The sequence below is a fragment of the Rattus norvegicus genome, chromosome 1 (assembly GCF_021556685.1).
Source record: "Rattus norvegicus strain SHRSP/BbbUtx chromosome 1, alternate assembly SHRSP_T2T, whole genome shotgun sequence".
Classification (NCBI taxonomy): Eukaryota; Metazoa; Chordata; class Mammalia; order Rodentia; family Muridae; genus Rattus; species Rattus norvegicus.
The window spans coordinates 252345798-252368272 of record NC_141534.1 but is presented as its reverse complement, the minus strand read 5'-3'; the positions used below and the strand labels follow the sequence as shown (position 1 = coordinate 252368272).

General features: G+C 40.9%; 1 protein-coding gene across 3 annotated transcripts in view; it reads left to right on the top strand.

Annotated features, from left to right (window-relative positions):
* Positions 1-18899, top strand: part of Cyp2c22 (cytochrome P450, family 2, subfamily c, polypeptide 22) — a 39632-nt gene extending 20733 nt beyond the window's left edge. For all 3 annotated transcript variants that reach the window (NM_138512.2, XM_087608569.1, XM_087608526.1), the window contains 6 exons: positions 3439-3599; positions 5925-6098; positions 6960-7101; positions 12276-12463; positions 15573-15714; positions 18490-18899. In NM_138512.2, the coding sequence (NP_612521.2) occupies positions 3439-3599; positions 5925-6098; positions 6960-7101; positions 12276-12463; positions 15573-15714; positions 18490-18671 (989 nt within the window). In that variant the 3' untranslated portion in view covers positions 18672-18899. The remainder of the gene's footprint in view (positions 1-3438; positions 3600-5924; positions 6099-6959; positions 7102-12275; positions 12464-15572; positions 15715-18489) is intronic.
* Positions 18900-22475: the final 3576 nt, after the last annotated feature.

The following is a 22475-nucleotide window of genomic DNA, read 5'->3' as shown; positions in this document are numbered from 1 at the left end:
TAGACACTCCCAGAGTCTCTGACTCTGGCTCTGCTCTATTATCTATAATAAGTCTTCTTCTCCACCATAATTAAAAAAATGAATAATATTTTGAAATTTGAGTTAGTAAAGCAATGTACATATGGGAAGTGATTTTGTATGTATAATATTACAACAATGTAATAGTATAATAATATAATATAATGAAATACAATACAAGTCTTGTCTGAAAATGGTGTGAAAGAACAGGGAAATTTATACTTGATTATGACTTTCCACCATCTCCTGGCCCACATTCGCTTACACTTACCTTCATTCAACCTCTCCATTGGACTTCACACTCTTAGCAATACCATTTCTTCATTGCATAGCTCAAAACACTGGAAGTTTCTTAACAGGTTGCATAGACCCATAGTCTCTGTAACTTTTATTTTTATACCCAGCTGTTTGTGTCCTTTTGAGGTTATAGTGTGATGATTGACAGAAGTCAGAGGTCCTGTGCAGATGCTGCACACTTGACAGCACAAGGATGGCTTCATGATACTTTTTGGAGGTCAGAGTGATGCTGTAGTTGGTCTGTAAATGGTGGAAATGGTGCTCTGAATTTCCATATTGATTAAGAGGTATGTCTAGGATGAGGAGTCCTGTACTGGCCACAGTAGTATGGGTTGACCTTCCTACCAGTGCTAAAGGAACATATACTGGGTCGTTTAGTCCACATGCCAGATGTGGGTGCAAGGGAATCAGTAAAGGAAGACTGTAAGAACTGGTACTGGGTGCACTACATTCTTTAGTGTGTTCCCTAAACTACCATGTATACTTTCAAACATCTGAGTATATTTACACTCTCTATTACCACCATGTAAGGAAAGCCCATTTGAATTATTTTGTGTGCTTTGCTAAATGCGTTGCATGTTTCCTGTGTCTGATGATTTTCCCCAGCCCCGATTACTGCTGCTTTTATTTCATGCTGGACTATGTGAAAAACAACACTTGAGAATTTGTGTTATGAAAGTTGGAAGTGTATCAGACCCAAAAAATAGGTTTTTGGGAATTTGATACAAGTCCTAGCCTATATCACTTCCACCCCTTCCACAGTTGATGATTCTTCTTTCTCATTGCTGCTATTGTTACATGTATACACACATATATGTACACATGTATACACAACCTATTGAATCTATGTAGCACTGATTGTATGTACACGTAGAGGTCCAGAGATGACTACTGTGATTGAGAAACCTCTGTGCGAGTTTATCCTTGGAAGAATAATTCTCTCTTTCTCGGCAGCCATTGATTGCTTGTGGACTGGGTTGACTCCTCAGCCTAGACAAACCTTTTAGTCAATATGGAAATTTAAACTCACCTAGAGATAGGTATATGTGGAATTTTCCATGTCTTGGTTACCATGTCAACTGGGTCATTGTGCTGCTTTTCTTCAGGCAACTCCATTGTTGAGAGTCCACATGTGCATTTCCCCTGTCAAGACTAGGGGATACTCTACAGCAGCAGGTGTCCTGTCCTCCTGCTCTTACTGTCTCCTTCCTTTTCTGTGTTTTCCCCTGAGTCTTAGCTGTAAAGAGTGCACTGCAGGAGTATCAGTTAGGGTTGGGTACCTCACCACACTTATTCTTTGTAGTTTGACCAGTTGTGGGTTTCTGTAATCCCCTCCCTCTGTTGAAAAAAAGGTGAAATAAAAGGATATTTCTTCTTCTGTTAAATTTAAGGATTAGCATGCATGATATAATTAGAAATTAATTCTAAATAAATAATTGTATTATTTATTTGTATTGAGATTTGTATTTAGAAGACAATTAGAAATTATTTTTCCACTTCCTCCAACATCAGAAGGCTCTGACTTTTGTAGTTTTCCCTTTTTATTTCCACAACAGATCTCAGTCTATATGCTCTCCATTCCACTATGTGTCAACCTGCCATTTATTTATTTATTTATTTATTTATTTATTTATTTATCTATTTATTTAATTATTTTCACACTCCAGATTTTCTTGCCCTCCCGGTCCACTCTCTGATTGCTCCACATCCCATACCTCTTCCCCAGTCTCCACAAGGATGTCCCCACCCCACCCACCCCACCAGACCTCTAAACTTCCTGGGGCCTCCAGCCTCTTGAGGGTTGGTGCATCTTCTCTGATTGAACCCATATCTGAGAGTCCTCTGCTGTATATGTGTTGGGGGTCTCAGCTCAGCTGGTGGTGCCTGGTTGCTGCCTGGTTGGTGATCCAGTGTCTAAGAGATCCCAGGGGTCCAGGTTAATTGAGACTGCTGGACCTCCTACAGGGTTGTCCTCCTCTTTACCTTCCTCCAGCTTTTCCCTAATTCATCCAGAGGGGTCAGCGGCTTCTGTTCGTTGGTTGGGTGCACATATCTGCATCTGACTCAGATGCATCTGCTTGTTGTGTCTTTTGGAGGGCAGTCATGGTAGGTCCCTTTTTGTGAATGCCCCATAGCCTCAGTAATGGTATCAGGTCTTTGAGGCTCCCCTTGAGCTGGATCCCACTTTGGGTCTATGGCTGGACCTTCTTTTCCTCAGGCTTTTCTCCATTTCCATCCCTGAATTTCTTTCAGACAGGAAGAATTATGGGACAGAGCTTTGACTGTGGGATAGCAACCCCATCCCTCACTTGATATCCTGTCTTTGTGCTGGAGGTGGGTTCAATAAGTTTCCTCTCCCCACTATAGGGCATTTCATCTACTATCTTCCCTTTGAGTCCTGGGTCTTTCACTTCCCAGGATTCTGGTATATCCTCTCGAGGTCGCCTGTTTCCATTCTTTCTACTGGTCCTCAGGGCTTCAGTCCTTTCCCCCCACCAAATACCAGATCATGTTCCCCTCTCTTCCCACCCTATCCACTTTCCCTCCCCTGTCCCCCTAACCCCAGTCCTGTGTATCAGCCTGCCTTATTTTCTGCAGGCCAAGCTTCCCTGGGAAACTGAGGAGCCCTCATTGTCATGGAACTGCCCAGGGCATGGTGAAAGTAGAGGACTGTAAACTGAGAATGTGATTGTCTCCTTCACAAGTTTAAAGCATTTAACACACACTGGCTGTTTTAAATGTAATGAGACGTAAAAGTTCTTAAAAGAAAATAAGGCGATTTAAAGAACGAAGGTTTGTGTAGGCTCGGTGAAAAACTATCAGCACCTAGGTTTAAGTTGCACACATTTATAAATATTTTTAAATTATCTATCTTCATGTTTTGTCCTCTTCAGAATGAGGACTTTCGGAGTGTGGTAAAAATAAGAGAACAATTGGAGACTGTAGAGTAGATGGAGCACATACGATAGTTTATTTGGGGAGCCCAGAATAGTGTCTCTCATGTCTGCAGAGGTCACAGGGTATGTGTCTTCACTAGGTGCCTCACACTCCTAACTGTTTCAATCTGAAAACTTAAAGCCCGTATGAGGATTGTCTATTAACTTCTAATTTCATTTCTTCTAGGGTCCCCCTGTGACCCCAGCTTCCTTCTGGCCTGTGTTCCCTGCAATGTGATCTCCAGTGTCATTTTCCAGCACCGTTTTGACTACAGTGATGAGAAATTCCAAAAATTCATAGAGAATTTCCATACAAAAATTGAAATTTTAGCATCTCCTTGGGCCCAGGTGAGGTTCAGCTCTATTTATATGTGAAATATCATGTACCCTGGTCTGTCCTCTCACCTTCCAGGAGAAGGTTTTAGATCTCTTGGAACTTGAGTTATAGGTGGTTGTGGGCTACGTGACCCAAGTGCTTAGGACTGAACTTGGAGCCTCTGCAACAGCAGCCCTTGTTCTTAACTTCTGAACCATCATCTCTTGAGACCCAATATTAGCTTACTGTTTGTTTAGAGGCCACTAAATTGCTGGGTGTAGTGATACAGCCTGGGCCGCATAATAAAATTCAGGCCATGTAAGGTTACCCTGACATAAACATTTCAAAACCAGGCAGGCAGACAGACAGAACAAAACAAGAAAACTGTGAAGAAAAAGCCAACCAAAAGTATATTAAGATGGTTTAGGTGGCTTTAGGTTGCCTCTTGTTCACAAAATTTCTAGGTTATTTATTATTGTTCATTTTTGTGTTTTTATGATTCCTAACCAATTTATGAATTATCTGCCTCATTTAAAACTTAAGGGGAAAAGATATGAAATATGATATGAATAGAAAAAATTGTAGTATCAGAGGGTTTCATTTTTTAAAAATTTTTATTATATATTTCTTTACTTACATTTCAAAGGTTATTCCCTTTCCTGGTTTTCTGTCCATAAGCCCCCATTCCCTCCCCTCCTCCTCCCCCCATGGGTATTCCCCCTATACATTCCCCTTATTGCCCTCCCCAACATTCCCCTGCACTGGGGGGTCCAACCTTGGCAGAACCAAGGGCTTCTTCTGCTTGTGCCCTAACAAGGTTATTCTCTGCTACATATGCAGTTGGAGCCGTGGGTCATTTCATGTATAGTCTTTCAGTAGTGGTTTAGTCCCTGGAAGCTCTGGTTGGTTGACATTGTTGTTTTTATGGGGTTGAAAGCTCCTTCACCTCTTTCTATCCTTCCTCTAATTTCCCCCAAGAGGGTCCTGTTCTCAGTTCGGTGGTTTGCTGCTAGCATTGAGAGGGTTTCATTTTTATCAAAGCATTTCTTTTGGAAAACAACAAGAAAACAAAAACAGCAACAGCAAAAACAGCAGCAACAGCAACAGCAGCAACAGCAAAAACAGTAACACTTTTTTGATTTTGCTCAATATTTGGGGAACATATATTTAGGCTACAGAACGCATTTCTTACTATGGTGCCTGGCCAGAAGATGTTTCTAACCTATACTGTAGAACCACAGCCAACCTTGTTTCTATAGACTATAATGGCAAAATATGTTCCACGAAACAAGGGCAATGGGGGACAAATAGTTTAGCTGCTTTATTTGTGGGGCAAGGAGATGAATCCCAGCCATGCGAAGCACATTATTCAGAGCAGCTCTGGCTTGCTTTATTTCATTAAAACGGTTTAAGTAATATTTCATAATAAGATGGCAGTTGAATATAGAATGTCCCTACTCCATACTTTTCCCAAATTAAAAAAAATACAGATTTTAAATAGCTAGGCACTTGGTGTGTTTTAAAGTGTGTGTGTGTGTGTGTGTGTGTGTGTGTGTGTGTGTGTGTGTTGTAATGAAATATATACAGCAGAGAGAACATGGAGGTGGATGTTACACATATATTTGCGATTATAATCACATCATTTTTCCTTTCCTTTTTTTTCCCACCCAGTTCCTCCCATGTACTTGGTCCCCCTTGCTCTCATTAAAATCCAAGGGTTTTTTTCCTTTTAAATTTTGTTACATATATACAAAGATACATATCTATCTATTAGTAAAACCTGCCTGGTTTGTTAAGTGTTGTTGCATTTATGTACTTCAGGGCTGATAACTTGATATTATATAACTGATTAGGAGACATCCCTAGAGAAGTTTTATTCTCCCTCTCTCTGGGGTCTTTACTCCTATAGGGGTGGAATCTGATGAGATTTCTACTTCGACTTTAGCATGTCTACTAGTGTTTCCATTTCTTCAGGTGACTGGTGAAGTCTGCAGCAGGTAGACCGGGATATATATAGACTGTGTCTATCCCCGCTATCACTAGTTTGTTGCCTCAGAATTTCTGACTAGTCATTCCGCATCTCAGTGTTCTCAACAGGGCAGATGGGACAGTAGCATTAGCCCGTACACTCCTCTGGAAAATCTGTTGTCAGGAATTAAATGTGGTTCGGAGTTGCTGTACAGGCTGTGTGCACATGGTAGATCTGATAATTTGATCCATGTTGTGCCTGTTTCTCCAAATGCCGGGCATCTAAGAGCACAGGGAGGCATGTGAAACTCGCCTTTATGAAGTATTGGACAGCTAGCTATGGCCCGGAAGGTTTGCTGATTGTATGAATGCATTTGTTTCTCTTCTAGTTGTGCAGTGCCTATCCTGTTCTATACTATCTCCCGGGAATCCATAACAAATTCTTAAAAGATGTGACTGAACAGAAAAAGTTCATCTTGATGGAAATAAACAGGCATCGAGCATCTCTGAACCTCAGTAACCCTCAGGACTTTATTGACTATTTCCTGATTAAAATGGAAAAGGTACAAGTGCCTTGACTTGCTACTTCACACTGTGGGTGTTCTGACTCAGCTCATGTTGTCTTGGTGAAAGTGGGATGTCCCAACTAATGTTCCTTCTGGTGACATATTCATTACTTGTGGAAACAATTTCTTAGGCAAATTATATTTGGGGATCATTCAGATTCTCAGTTTATTTAGAATTAGAAAATTTATGTTGACTATGCTCTAGGTTAGTTCTTTTCTTTGAGGCAAATGAAAACACATACACATCCATTCAAGATGATGATAACATGTAATTCTATGTAAATGAATCTCCATGAAGAGCAGGTGGAATGACTTAGGGGATACAGGATTCTTTTTTAAAGATACTCAGGGAACTCTTTGCAGTTGAACTAGGCTTTGAGGAAACTCCAGTTTAGATCAACCGGAGGATAAGCTAGAGGATGGTAATTGTGGTCATCAAGTGAACTAACTTTGAAAAAGAGACATCAATTTGAATTATGGTGGTAGATGTGTGGAATGAAGAGATAAAAATAGTGATAGAGTTTGTATGTGTGTAGTCCTGGAGACTTTAAGCATAATGAAGAGTTAACAGGCGCTAGAACTGATGGTGTTTCTAAGTGCCTCAATACACATTACCTTGAAAAGCATGACAGAGGAATTAATTTCCTTAGTGGGTGAGAGTGAGTCACAAGGAAAACCTTGGAATTTTGTCCCATTGATTGTGTTATAACCATGTGAAGGAATCCTAAGCTAGAACACTCTAATGTCTAGCTTTTCTACAAAATGCTTGCAGCATCGTATTGTACTATTTTTTGTTACCTTTAAACCAACCAAACATACAAACAAACAAAACTAATTTCTCTCCTCCAAAATTATTAGGAAAAACACAATGAAAAGTCTGAATTTACCATGGACAACCTGATAGTCACCATAGGTGATCTTTTTGGAGCAGGAACAGAGACAACGAGTTCCACCATAAAATATGGGCTTTTGCTCTTGCTGAAGTACCCAGAGGTCACAGGTATGATCAGATGGGCAAGGGGTGTCCAGTAGAAGTGGGTAGCGCTAGAAATTTCTCCACTCTTTCCTTGAATAGACTAGCAACAATTGCATGAATAATAATGCACTTACCCACCATTGGATGAATTCAATTCAAACTATACCTCAGAAAAGAACAAATGTAATAGCTAAGGTAAAGCAGGGAATAGAAGGGCAGTGGCCATTACTCTCCCTGGTAATGATGTGGAGTCATTGATTTGTGTTGGGAAGAAAAACAGAGCTTGTGTTATGGTCTGAATAGAACTATCATCCTTCTCACACTTCCCCTACATGTTAATAAATGCTTGTTTTTTCAGAAGTATTTATTAAACTTTTGTTAGCACGTATTAATTATAGGCAATGATGTGCTTCATTACAACATTTCCCTACATGTATAACTATTTTGATTATTCCTCCATTCCTCTCTCTCCCTCCCAATAATTCCCTTCCTCTTACCAACTGGTCCCTGTTGCTGTAAAATTATGGAAAAATGTTGTCTTCTATCCTGCACTAGATCTGAGTCTGTCACGCCCCGAGACATCTGTTAGATATCTTCATCTCAGTCAGCAAACTGTCTCACCCACTTTACTTCATCCCATATCACACTGCTGATGGCTACTCTCTGAGCTTGGCAGCAATCTCTCCACCCATCTAGTTCCCAAGGCAGGTTGTTACTATGTCAGACATGTACATCCCAAATCTGTGGCAGCCCAATGTCTCCAGCCACCACATACTTTATTGAATTCAACTAAATCGTCACATGAAAGAACACACAGCACAATAACCTCTGACCCAATTGGTAAGATATAATTTGCTCCTCTAGACATACAAAGCCCTGTGCAATCCACCCTTTAAGAACGTCAATAGCAACCTGTAAATGTGCAGAGAGGAATCTTAACATCTGCCTCCATGTTCTCTCTGCTGCTCTCTCTTTCGCTCCAGTCTCCTCCTCCTCCTCTCTAAAACTTTTCTCCCACCCATCCTTCCTTCTTGTCCAATGACAGGCCTCGTTCTATCTTGTACCTGCCTTCACTTTCGTAAAGACATCATCCTACAGGTCCCTTTGGTACTTTCAAGTCTGGTTTTCTTCCCTCAATAAATCAATAGTTTTAGAGGGGCTGATGTAGATGTATCATTCACGGCTGAGCATTTAAAAATCACTTATTTTATCCTCACTGTCTAGTTTCTACAATAACCTCTACCAGCTGTAGGAAGATTCTCTGACTGAAATCTGGAGAAACATCAATCTACAGATATAAACATAAATCTTTAGAAGACAATTGGATGGGAACATCATATTAATTTTGCAAATCAACAGTTTCCCCTTGAGTGCCTGTGACATTCTTAACCCTTTGCCCTGCCTTGCAGTACCAGACATGAATGTTGTCCTATTAAGATTGATTGAAAGCTAATCAAAATCAAGTTATGAAAGAGTATGCGGCATTTGTCTCTTTTGGGCCTGGATTGCCTCATTCAATATGTATTCTCATTCTGTAGTCTTACCTGCAATTTTATAATCTCGTTTTTGTCCACAGTTGAATGACGTACCACCATGTATAGCATTGTGATTATCCATTCACCAACATATTGACTGATTACATATCCTAGCCTTTGTGAGTAGAACAGCAATGGACTTGTGTGAGGAAGTTTCTCTGCAGTAAGAAATAGAGTCTTTAGGGAAAGGACCCTAAAGTGTCTTTAAGGACAACTCCCGTGTTTCCTAAGTCATTACACCTGCTGCTCATGGAGATTCATTTACATAGAATGGCATATTCTCATTCACTCTCAAATGGGAGTGTATGTGTTTTCATTTGCTTCAAAGTAAAGATCTAACGTAGAACATGGTAAACATAATCTTTCTACTCGGGTTTTTATATTTGGGTTATTAATTTTATTTCCAGCCTTTTCGAGAAATTTCTATACTCATTAGCTATTGCAAATAGGGCAGCAATGAATATGTATGAGCCAGTACCTCTGTAGTATGATAGTGTTTTGGGAAAATACGAAAGAGTGGTATGCTTTCATCATTAGTAATCCTATTTCTTGTTCTTTTGAGAAATCTATACTGATTTCCACAATGCTTGGGCCAGTTTGCACTCTCACCAACAGCAAATAGTGGTTAGTTTTTGATCGTACCCTCAACTGCATTTGATATTAGATTTCTTGATTATAGCCATTCTCGATGGAGTGAGATGCATTCTCAAAGTAGTTTTGATTTGTGTTTCCAGGACGGTTCATGATGTTGAATACTTAAAAAACTCAACAAAACTTTACCGGCCACTTACGCTTCATTTTAAAGACCTCTGTTCAGAACTGTAACCCACGTTTAGACTGGATTATTTGTTTTTATTTAGAGTTTTGTGTTCATTGTAAATTCTAGATATCAGTCTTGCATTAGGTGTGTAGCTGAAAATGATTTTCTCCTGTCCTGTTGGGTGGAGGTGGCTACTGTTGGGCTAAATACTAAAAAAGTTACCATGCTACCACCGTTGGGCAGGCCGGCTGGTCTGGCCTGTTCTCATCTCCGCAGACTCTCTGACCTGTTGTTCTGAAATTTCCCCACCTGACTATGTTCGCAAGCCGGGTCTCTACCAGACCGGGCCCCACTTATCCAAATTCACACGGCTAGGCTAGCTGGGGTGTACTTCTCGCAAACCCATGCTTTCTCTCTGGAACCCAGCTGAGTTGCTGTGTGAAGGAAAACACCACACAATCTTAGTTAAGAACCAGCAGGTAACACAATCGCTGGGTGCAGCAGCAGCTAGTATCCTAATTTGTAAGTTATTCTAAGCCTAGGGCCTCTTGTTTGCTACAGCTTTCCTCCAAGTTCTCCCTGACCAAAAAGCAAGTCACCTTTTCCTGCCTCCTCTCCTCCCCTCTCCGACCCAGAAGTCCCGCCTACTCCTCGCCCAGTGATTGGTCATCTGAAATCTTTATTCATTAGGGGAAGGTTCTGCCACAGGCTACCTCTTCACTTTATTTACAGCGTTCTTTGCTCTAAAGAGACCTTTTAATTTCATGATGACCTCATCAATTGGTGCGTTTATTTCATGAATGAGTTGTGTCCCATTAAGTCCTTTGTACACTTTCCCCTACAACCAGCCCAACTCCCATAGCCTTACCGAAGCCTTTCCCCTCCTTTATGCCCATGTGTTCTTTTTACCTATATTCTGTCTTTCTTTATTATCGAATTCTACCCTTCCTTGGTCTCCACACTTAAAATTGTTCATATTTATCTACATATATGTAGCAGGTTAGGATCCACCTAGGAGGGAGAACATGAAGTTTTTTCCTTTCCGAGTTTGGTTCACCTCAATATTATTTTTTCTTATCTATTACTTTTATTGATCATTTTTTCAACTATTAAATAAAACGTTTTAATAACATGGAATAAGTCATTTAGGTTCCCAGGAGACAAAAATTTTCACTAATAAAATTAATAGTACTTACGGTTTCACATCATTTTCTTTTCTTTTATTGGATATTTTTTTATTTCCATTTCAAATGTTATTCCCTTCCCTGATTTCCGGGCCATAAGCCCCCTATCCCACCCCTCTCCCCTTCTTCTATAAGGGTATTCCCCTCCCCAACCACCCCCACTTCCCACCTCCCTGACATTCCCCTGCACTGGTGGCGGGGCGGGGGGGTGGTGGTCCAGCCTTAGTAGAACCAAGGGCTTCTCCTCCCATTGGTGCCCAACAAGGCCATCCTCTGTTACATACGCAGCTGGAGCCGTGGGTCTGTCCCTGTGTAATCTTTGGGTGGTGGTTTTTTATTGATCAACTTTATGTCATAACTTTTTTTTCACTGCTGAAAATCCTTCCATTCTTTATGTGTCCTACCTTTTAGTCACTCGTTCATCTGTTGATGAACATCTAGGCTGGTTCCACTTCTTTGCTTTCAATAAACAAGGATGTGTAAGTGTGTCTGTCATAGCATACGGGGTTCTTGGATGCATGTCCAGGAGTAATATTGAAGGGTCATGTGATAGATCACGTTTGAAACCATTGAGGAACCTCCATAATAATATTCATGATGGCTGTACTAATTTACTCTCCCATCAGCAGTGTATTCTGGGTGAGACAGCATCTTATTAGCACTCATTAAGAAGTGTTAATTTGCATTTTCCTGATGACTAGGGGTGTTGAACACCTAAGCAAATACTACTTATCCAGCTTTGTTTCTTCTTATGAGAAATTTATATTCATTTCATCTGTCAACTGTGGATTGGTAGATTTTCTTTGTGTGTGTGTGTGTGTGTGTGTGTGTGTGTGTGTGTGTGTGTGTGTTTAGTTTTTACAGTTCTTTGTCATTTCTGAACCATAGTCCCCTGTCTGAAAGATAGTTGGCAAAGAATATCCCATTCTGGGGATTCTGTTAGGTTTTTGTGTGGTTGGGTTTTTCGTTTGTTTGCTTGTTTGTTTTTGCTGTGCAGAATCCTTTGATTTTATTTGGTTCTGTCTGTTGACTCTTGAGGCCAGTGCCCTGTAGTAAAAATTTTGTTCAGAAAGTTTGTGCCTACATCTACGTCTTGAAGGGCATTCTTGATATTTTCCCTAGAAGCATCAGAATTTCAGGCTTCAATTAAAGGCTTTGATCTACTTTGGGTTGACTTTTACGTATACTGAAAGACATGGATATAATTTTGTTCTCATGCAAATGGATAGCCAGTCCTTTCAATACTATTTAATGAATAGACTGTCCTTTTCCCCCCACTGCACTGCATGTCTTATTGTGTGTGTGTACGTGTGTGTGTGTGTGTGTATGTGTATGTGTATGTGTATATGTGTGTGTGTGTATGTGTGTGTATGTGTATGTGTGTGTGTCTGTGTGTGTATGTATGTGTGACACTATTCTCAATGTGCTTTTTTGCTATTTGTTTCTCATGTTTGTTATTGATATATGGAAAAGGCATTGCTTTCATACGTTAACTTTCTATTCTACTACTTTGCTGAACGTGTTTATAGTCTTTAGGAATTCTGTGGTGGATCCACAAGTATCTCATTTACAGAATCTTATCTCTATATTAGGTTTTCTCCTCTTGCAAAATGGACTAATTTAGCTCTCTACTTCCTATCCCAACTAGAAAATGATCAAAAATCATAGAAAGGATAATTCTTTTTCACTTTATAAAAACCATGATTTCTACCCTATAAGCTAAAATTCAGGAAGAAATTACTCGCGTGATTGGTAGACACCGGAGACCCTGCATGCAGGACAGGAACCACATGCCCTATACGGATGCTGTGCTGCATGAGATCCAGAGATACATTGATTTTGTTCCCATTCCCTTGCCTCGTAAGACAACGCAGGATGTGGAGTTCAGAGGATACCACATTCCCAAGGTGAGATGCATTTCCTTGGTGCTCCTCATTGGTCAGTTTGCCTGTTAATAATTAAGTAATGTGATTACAGATAGCTTGTCCTTCTAGAAGGGTTCCAGAACTATATCCCAGGATCCCAGCCCTCTCACTCTATGCTACTTTGCCTGACTTTTGTTGATATGGTTTTCTAGTATGGTTGCATTCTCATGAACTTGTCAGTTCCCTGATATTTGATAATTCAATCTGCTGTCCACATCCTTGCTTTTGCTTAGTTTTACTATTTTCAATTAACCACAATTCTGTATTTCCATCTCCCCCAATATTTTCTGTTTGATTTACTTGGGAGAAGTACAATCTAACTATCTTTCCTCTTCCTTGCTTTGGGGGAACTCACTTATGAAGTTCAGTAAGTTGGTATTATACCTTATACATTGGTATTGTTTTTATATACATATCAGTCTACATAATTTATTTGGAGACTAGATTTTAATTTGGACTTCAAAATAGTATTCCAGCTCCAGCCTCCTAAGCAGTGGAGATTATAGGCTTGTGCTGCTATTTCCTACCTAGTTTTAACCAACACTTAGTATTTTATCAATAAAAAATCACTTTATTTCAATTAACTCACAAATTTAAAACGTCACACAGCTAATTTTGGCCCCACAAACTCATGCCTAGTCCTCATACTTGCTTAGGAAGCACTTTCTCCACGGAGCCATCTCCCTAGCCTCTACATTATTAATATTATTGAACATTGATTAACATTAGTTGGGTTCCAAGTTTGCTGGAGATAAAGACATAACATTTCTGTCTGAGATTGTATTGGTTAGGGGTATGAGGGAATGTTTTGAATAATTCATTAGACATTTTAATGTTTGACCCAAACATGCCTAGTGCATGATGTCTCTAGAGATGTTGGTGATCACACCCAGAAAGTTTAGGGCTCTCCTACTCTGGTCATTCTGCTTCTGGGATGTACCCTTCTCCCTTTCAGCTTCTGTGTGAGCCTTAAATGGGAAGCTTGTCACTTGTTTTCTAAGCAGGGAGAATAAAGCTTTATAGTCAAGATAGAGTCATTCAATCTTTCCCCCTGGAACCTGCCCTCTGGATAATACCACAATAACGGAAAACCCACTTTGTACTGTTTTCTTTTTTCAAGGACCTTCCATGTTCCAGAATATTTGTAGTTTTGCTCAAGTTTTACTCCACACACGTGTGTGTGTGTGTGTGTGTGTGTGTGTGTGTGTGTGTGTGTGTATTTGAACTTGAGATCATCAGGTAGAATGTCTCAGCTGACTCCGGTTTACAGGTCTCTAAGTTCATGTCTTTATGCTTAGTCTTTTAATGCTTTCAATTTTGTGTAGTAACATTTCAATCAGATTTTTTTAAATTCTAGAATTTATGTCTTTGTTGTTTCCATTTATGAATACCTTGATATTCTGTAGTATTAGGCTATATTAATGGCATCCTCTGTGACTTAGAAAATGCCTCATCTCCTGTACATTCTTTGCAACGATTCCTTTGAGTGCTCAAATATATTCGTCACAGCTATAGTTAGAAGTTTTGTATGACTACTCTAAATCTAGACAAGCATATTTCCCTTTCACATTGGCCAAGAATTTTTCAGTCCCCGTGACTCTCGTTTCTCCCTTTTCATGGTGGCTCTGGGAGCTTCTTTCCAGCGGCTCACCTAATAGATATTGAAGAAAATGCCAAGGAGGCTTTGAAAATGACTCACATTTCATTCCAAAGTCAATGAAATTAATTTAATTTTCTTCTCTTATATGGAAATAGATATTGAAAATATATTTGGACCAGTTTCCCTTCCTCCAACTCCTCCCAGATCTCCCCACCTCCATAACTACACAAGTTTATACCTTTTATTTTTCCGATTAGATAATAAACAAGCAACTAAAAACAAAAACAAGACAAAACAAAAAAGAACCCAGTAACAACAAAAACAAACAAGAGTAGACCAAAAGAAACGGGAGAAAAAGTGCCAAAGCAAAAGCACATGAAAGACACCCAGATGGGGAGATGCACAAATTGCACACAGAAATACCATAAAACACAAAACCAGAAAGTATAATATATAAACTAAAGACCTAATAGTAAAAAAATGCCCAGAGAATGCATTAAAAGACAACAAACAACAAACAAACAATCAAACTAATCAACTACCAACAACAAAACCCAAAAACCACCCCACAACAAACCAAACCAAGAGAAACCCTCCCAGTTACCACTGAGAATTCTTTTTTCTGTTGGCTATCTTCTGCTTGGCAGCAGATTTGCCCTAAGTGGCATTTATTTTCCTAGTGAGATCCTGTTGGAAAACACTTTTTTTTTAACTAGTGCTTGCTAACTTGAGATAGCTTCTGGGTTAGGGTTGGGGCTTGTGTTGACTTTTCCTCTGGGCACTATGAACATATCTGACTTAGACCTGTGAAGGTCGTGGGCATGCTGCTATAGTCTCTGTGATTTGAATTCATACGGCATGAAAGTCCTCTTGTGTTTTTTTTTTTAAAAGAAGATTTATTCATATGAGTACACTGTAGCTGTTTTCAGACACACCAGAAAAGGCCATCAGATCCCATCACTGATGGTTGTAAGTCACCATGTGGGTGCTGGGAATTGAACTCAGGACCTCTGGAAAAGCAGCCAGTGCCCTTAACCACTGAGCCATCTCCCCAGCCTAAGTCCCCTTGTGTTTAGAAGGCCTTATTTCCTTGATGTTCTTCACCCTGCTGGCTCCGACAATCTTTTCACCCCCTCTTCCACTGAGTTGAGATGGATTTTCAGTTGTATTGCCCCGTGAGATGACAAGCTGAATAAGTATCAAGATTCATGCACTCCAAAGAGCACTTTAATTCTGCAACCTGCTGGCATCAGACCACAGACTAGTGAGGATGGCTGTGAAGTCAATGGACGGAGAGACCTTTAGTGAGCATTATAAGATTTAGAACTGTTAGGGCTGGTATTGATGTGCTCTCTTGACATGAAACAAATGACTTCGGTTTTCTATCTCAATCTGCTCGTCCCAGAGCTAAGAGATCAAAGGAGAGATGTCTGAATTGTTTTAAGATTCCATGTCCCCCTTCATAAATGACTTTTGCTCTCTTTCTTTCAGGGCACAAGCGTAATGGCATGTCTGACTTCTGCCCTGCACGATGACAAAGAATTTCCCAACCCAGAGAAGTTCGACCCTGGCCACTTTCTCGATGAAAAAGGCAACTTCAAGAAGAGTGACTACTTCATGGCTTTCTCAGCAGGCAAGCAAGCTTTGTGTTCCTATGTGTTAGGGCCCAGGTGAGGTGAGCAGGGCTGTGCATGAAGAATCCCATGGGTGGCATGAATAGCCGTCTTCACGAGGCCAGAGGCAGTACTGCCCAAGTGATGGCTGCTTCTTATTGGATTAGAGGTTCCACCCACTGATTCTGCTTTGTGACTCAGGGATGAACTTCTTGATAGTTCCTACTAGAAGAAATCCTATTCTAATTAGGACTTCCTTTCCACCCAAAGGAGCCAGTCACTGTAAACCCAAGGAATAAACACCTTACATGTAACAACTCAGGCTCAGATTCAGTGGTACAGTGTGTGAAGGAAACAAAGGTGATAAAGGAAAAGATTATTCTGTGAAAGTGTGCCTCACTCAAGTCCTTTTGGGGAGCCAGATAGAGTAGTTGCAACTCTGGTGTTTTTGAAGGACAACAGGTTGAGTGATCAGACCGTAAGAGAAATTGCTTGCAGAAGGTACCATTTAATTACCTTTCAATTTGAAATGGTCTCAGAAAAGATTGTTGCACTCTAATGTGTGATTAAGGAGTTTAAGGAAGTGACTGTCCTCATGGGAACAGAGGAAGTGACAGAGTATGGAAAAGTCCTCAAGACTCACACAAAAAGCTGTAGTGGATCAATAACTTAGTAGGGCTGGGCCCTCTCCTCCTTAGACTCTTCCTCTGTAACCTATGTATTGTAGAGAAATATAGGCGGCAGCCAGAGCTGGGACCTGGCAGTGTTAAACCAGAGGAAGAAATAATCACCCAATGTCCAACCTGATGAGTTTATTCAGACCCGGAAGGAGCTAACTCTTAGGCTAATGGAGTCCATGAAAGCTACTTCTTGGATATAGGATGCATAAAAGTCAAATGCAGAATGGGAGAGTAACCAATGCTGATAGGGTGTGGATGAGGAAGAGTGGAGGTCGAAGGTCCTATCCTAAAGTGGACAGAAATAGTAGATTTGCTTCAAGTTTTGTAAGAAATGTGTGTTTGGCAATGCTTGTAGTCATAATTCCACACTGAAATGCTCAGGGAAGCTCTCAAAGGGTAGAAAGCCACCCTGCTGTCTAACTCCTGTCTTCCTTACTGTAATTTGGATTATCTACCTTGTGAGGTTCCTGTTGACTTCTCATGTGCTAAAGGCCTGCTTTGTCCTAACTCTGTGGGCATTAGTAAAAGAACTAAGGCTTCGTCCTTAGAACTCATATTGAATTTTTTTATACTAACTAATAATTTAAATTTCATAGACATTGTTTTGCATAAGAAGCAACTATGGCAAACAAACACTGTGTTAATTTTGTTTAAGAAGTTTACACAGACCACATGACATCTAAGCTGAATCTGAAGGGATACAGACAAGAGGTAGAGAACAGTGGCTGTTCATCTACTCAGAGAAGTGACTAGAATGTGTCACAGGAAGCTTGTTTCTGTCCATCTCCTTTGCAATGGGAAAATAGAGATGGCTTAGGTCTTGGGAAGTTGAAAGAGCAAGAGGAAGTTAGATTCCAATAATCATTTGCAGAACACTTTGTAGCATTTGTTTTTACACCTGCCCATGTCCAGTTTTAGATTATTTTTCTTTTAGCAGATTTATGACTTGAGTTATCCCTTAGAAAGCAGATCAGTAGAAATAAGCTACCAAGACCTGGGGGATAGGAGAAAAGGACACTTTTGTATCATATAAATTTCTATACGTGTGTGTGTGTGTGTGTGTGTGTGTGTGTGTGTGTGTGTGTAAGTGTGCATGAGTGTGTGCTGGTGTGCTCATGCCCATGCCTCACACTCATGACTACGGCAGTGTTCCTGGTTAAACTCAGCTGGTCATAGAGCCAAAACAAGACAAAGAACCATGTAGACATAAAAGTGAGATAAAAACTTAGTTTGAAGATGGTGTGGAGGAACCTAGGAGGTATGAGTGCAATAGTAAGTGAAACTGAAATTTACTTACATGTATTTTCATGTATGAAAAGAAATAATTAGCAGCAAAATATAAAAATACACATGAGCAAAAATAAATGCACTTAATAAGATTTCTTTTTGTATACACACACACACACACACACACACACACACACACACACAAGAATAATCAACCATGCATGGTGGCATATGCCTTTAATCTTAGCTCTTGAGGAGGCAGAGTCAGAGTCAGAGTCAGAGTCAGAGTCAGAGTCAGAGTCAGAGTCAGAGTCAGAGTCAGAGTCAGAGTCAGAGTCAGAGTCAGAGGCAGAGTCAGAGGCAGAGGCAGAGGCAGAGGCAGAGGCAGAGGCAGAGAGGCAGAGGCAGGGGCAGGGGCAGGGGCAGGGGCAGGGGCAGGGGCAGGGGCAGGGGCAGGGGCAGGGGCAGGGGCAGAGGCAGAGGCAGAGGCAGTGGCAGAGGCAGTGGCAGAGGCAAAGTGGATCTCTTTGAGTTCAAGGCCAACTTCGTCTCCAAAGAGAGTTCCAGGACAACCGGGACTGTTATCACGAATTTACACACACACACACACACACACACACACACACACACACACACACACACACACACACACACACAGTTTATGAAAATAAAAATGTAAAATACAAACAAAAAATGGTTAAAAGAAGAAAAGAAAAGGCATTTTCCTGAGGAAAGGAAGGGAAGAAATCAGAACAGTGAAGAAATACAATCAGTTGTTAGGTAATTAGTTTATGTTAATTACTCACTCATAACATATTTTCTATGTGTGTTAAGGCAGAATCAGAATTATGAGGAATCAATGGCTTACCAGTTGCATGTCCCTTTTAGGAAGAAGAGCCTGTATTGGAGAAGGTTTAGCCCGCATGGAGATGTTCTTAATCCTGACCAGCATTTTACAGCATTTTACTTTAAAACCTCTTGTCAATCCAGAGGACATCGACACAACCCCAGTTCAACCTGGTTTATTGTCTGTGCCCCCACCCTTTGAGCTCTGTTTCATTCCAGTCTGAAGCGGCATAGTCTTTCACACAGATGACTGAGACCCTGCTTCTACTTGTGAGCAAACAGGTCCTCCTGTCCTGTGTACCTGTAACTGGCAGTCCTTCCTGAATGGCAGGGATGCTACCTCTGAACTGTCCTACATTTTTTTCAATTCTTTGTGAACCAGTTCCAATTTTTCATATGTGAAAAAACTTCACTGTTTTAGCACTAATAAAGTTTTTTTGTAGTGTATGTCAGATCACTAGCCACAATTTCATTTGAGGGCATTTCTAGTGGAAAGTGTATTACCAATCTCGTGTCTTGTTTTAGTAAAAGTTAACGATCAGAACTTAACACTGTGGTTTTTAAGAAAAGTAACCCACCATGTAACCAGATCACTGGTGACTCATTCCTATGTCACTATCTAGGAAAATAATCTCTCGACAGTGTGTCATGTATACATTTTCTCCTTCCTCCACAACTTGTTACATTTCTTTTGTGGACTTCTTCATAAATGATATGCGTGGTAATGTATGTAAACACACTAGGCAGATGTGTGTGCACACAGGGAGATAACAGGGGAAAATCATGCCTACCAAGGGAAGTAACATTTGATAAAACTTGAATTTCCCAGTTTTCAAGAATCCCCTGCATGTGAGATTAAAGTTAATTATGATTTGGAAGTGCTAATTGTATAGTAACAAATCATAGATTTAAAGCAAAACCACATAACCACAACTCACAATATCTTACAGCTTGGATACTCCATAACTTCCCTCTAAAAAAACTGTATTGATTTTCTGTAAGTTTCACATCATGGCACCCCAGTTCCACTCTTCTCCCTGTCCCCTAGTATCCATCCACTGCCCTTATAACCTCCCTAGACCAAATAAAGAACACAGGAACAGCAGCGGCAGCAACAACAACAAAACCCAACAGCAAGTAAAACAAAGCAGAGAAAACATCTCATCACTTTCAAATGTTCATTATAACGTGTCCTTGGTTTGGTTTCTGTGACACCATCAATACTGGGCATCTCCTGGTTATCATGTTGTTATTCTGTGTCATGGAGATCCTGCAGTTTTGGTTCAGTGAGACCAGCCCTTTCATGTGTTCCAATGGTTAACAGATGACTTTCGGGTGAGCCAACTAAAGCCCTGGACCTGGACATGGACCCGGATGGCAGCTGAGCTTGTCAGCCTGCCTGCTCCCCGTTTTCCATACAGGGTGAGCTCTTCAGCACTGCTCTGATTAAGTCATCCAATGCAGGCATTGGCAGGAGGCAGGGTCAGTTCTCCTCCTGCTCACCTGCACCCATGTCTTCAGAGTCAGCTCCACTCTGATGCTCAGTCAAGACAAAAAGCCTACCTCAGTAAAGACAAGCCACTTCCTCCCTTACCTCTCTTCTCCCCACCTTTCCATCCACTCCTCTGTTTCTCTTCAGAAAAGTGCTGGCCATGATAGATATTAACAAGCCATTGGAATATCTCTTTGCAGCAAGATGAGGCACCTCCTCTTTCATTAAGGCTAGATGAGGCAATCAAGTAGGAGCGAAGGATCCTGAAGGCAGGCAACAGAGTAAGAGACAGCTCCTGGTCTCACTGTTAGAAGTCCCACAAGAAGACCAAGCTGCACAACTGTAACATGTGGAGGGCCTTTGTCAGTCCCTTGCACTCCCTGGTTGGTGGTTCAGCCTCTGTGAACCCTCATGGGCACAGACCGGTTGATTCTGTGGGTTTTCTTGTGTTGTCCTTGACTCCTCTGGTTCCTACAATCCTTCTCCCTCTTCAGAGTGATTCCCCAAGACCCACCTAGGGTGACCCTCAAAGATTCCTGGGAATTTCTATTGTCTTAGGTTTCTTGCTCAACCCAGAAATGTCTACTGATTCCAATTGTCTCTCCTGTTACTCTGTCACTCTCTTCTCCTATCACCCGATTGGTCCCTTCTGTTCTAAACCCCACTTCCCCTGAAGGAAGCTGCAGTGTTTATTCTAGTTCCCTGTCACAGTTGTCTAGCTCTCCCCCTTGAGCCCTCACTATTACTTAGCTTCTTTGGGTCTGTGAATTATCGTGTGATTATCCTTTCCTTTATAGCTAAGATGCACTTATTTAAATACAGGAATATCACACTTGTCTTTCTGGGTCTGGATTACCACACTCAGGAGGGTCTTTTCTTTCTTTTTTTAATTGGATATATTTCTTTATTTACATTTCAAATGTTATTCCCTTTCCCAGCTTTCTGTCCATAAGCCCCCCTCCCCTCCCTCTCCCCCATAAGGATGTTGCCCCCAACTCCCCTTACCACCCCCCCCACATTCACCTGCACTGGGGGTCCAACCTTGACAGGACCAAGGGCTTCTCCTTCCACTGGTGCCTACAAGGCTATCCTCTCCTACATATGCAGTTGGAGCCCAGGGTCAGTGCATGTATAGTCTTTGGGTATGGTTTAGTCCCTGGAAGCTCTGGTTGGTTGGCATTGTTGTTCTTATGGAGTTGCAAGCCCCTTTAGTTCTTCCAATCCTTTCTCTAATTCCCCCTAAGGGGGGGTCCCATTCTCAGTTCAGTGTTTTGCTGCTAGTGTTTGCCTCTGCATTTGACATGTTCTGGCTGTGTCTCTCAGGAGAGGTCTATATTTGGTTCCTGTCAGCCTGCACTTCTTAGGTTCATCAATCTTACCTAGTTTTGGTGGCTGTATATATATTTGGTGGCCACATGTGGGGCAGATTCTGAATGGCCGCTCCTTCAGTCTCTGCTCTAAACTTTGGCTCCCTATCCGCTCCTATGGATATTTTTGTTTCCCCCTTTAAGAAGGACTGAAGCATCCAAATTTTGGTCACCCTTCTTCTTGAGCCTCCTGTGGTCTGTGGATTGCATTCAAGTTTTTGAGCTAATATCCACTTATCAGTGAGTGCATATCATGTGTGTTTTTCTGTGATTGGGTTGCCTTATTCAGGATGATATTTTCTAGTTCCATCCATTTGCCTATGAATTTCATGAAGTCATTGTTTTTGATAGCTGAATATTACTCCATTGTGTAGATGTACATTTTCTGTATCTAGTCCTCTATTGAAGGGCATCTGTGTTTTTCCAGCTTCTGGCTATTATAAATAAGGCTGCTACACATAGTTGAGCATGTGTCTTTGTTGTATGTTGGAGTATCTTTTGAGTATATGTCCAGAAGAGTTATAGATGGGTCCTCAGGTAGTGGAATGTCCAATTTTCTGAGGAACCTCCAGACTGATTTCCAGAGTGGTTGTAACAGTTTGCAATTCCACCAACAATGGAGGAGTGTTCCTCTTTCTCCACATTCTCTCCAGCATCTGTTGTTGCCTGAGTTTTTTACCTTAGCCATTCTGACTGTGTGATTTGTGTTTTCACAGGGTCATTTGATTTGCATTTTCCTGATGACTATGATGCTTCTCAGCCATTTGATATTCCTCTATTGAGAATTGTTGTTTAGTTCTGTACCCCATTTTTTAATAGGGCTATTTGGTTCTCTGGAGTCTATCTTCTTGAGTTTCTGTTATATTACATATTAGCCCTCTATCTGAGGTAGTGTTAGTATCTTTTCCTAATGTGTTGGTTTCTGTTTTGTCCTACTGACAGTGTCTTTTGCCTTACAGAAGGTTTGGAATTTTATGAGGTCCCGATTGTCAATTGTGGCTCTTAGAGGATGAGTTGTCGGTGTTCTGTTCAGGAAATTTTCCCCTGTGCCAATGTGTTTGTGTGTTCGAGGTTCTTTCCCACTTTCTCTTCTATTACCACTCTTCACTGTATACCCAAAAGATGCTCCAACATATAAGAAGTTAACATGCCCCACTATGTCCATAGAA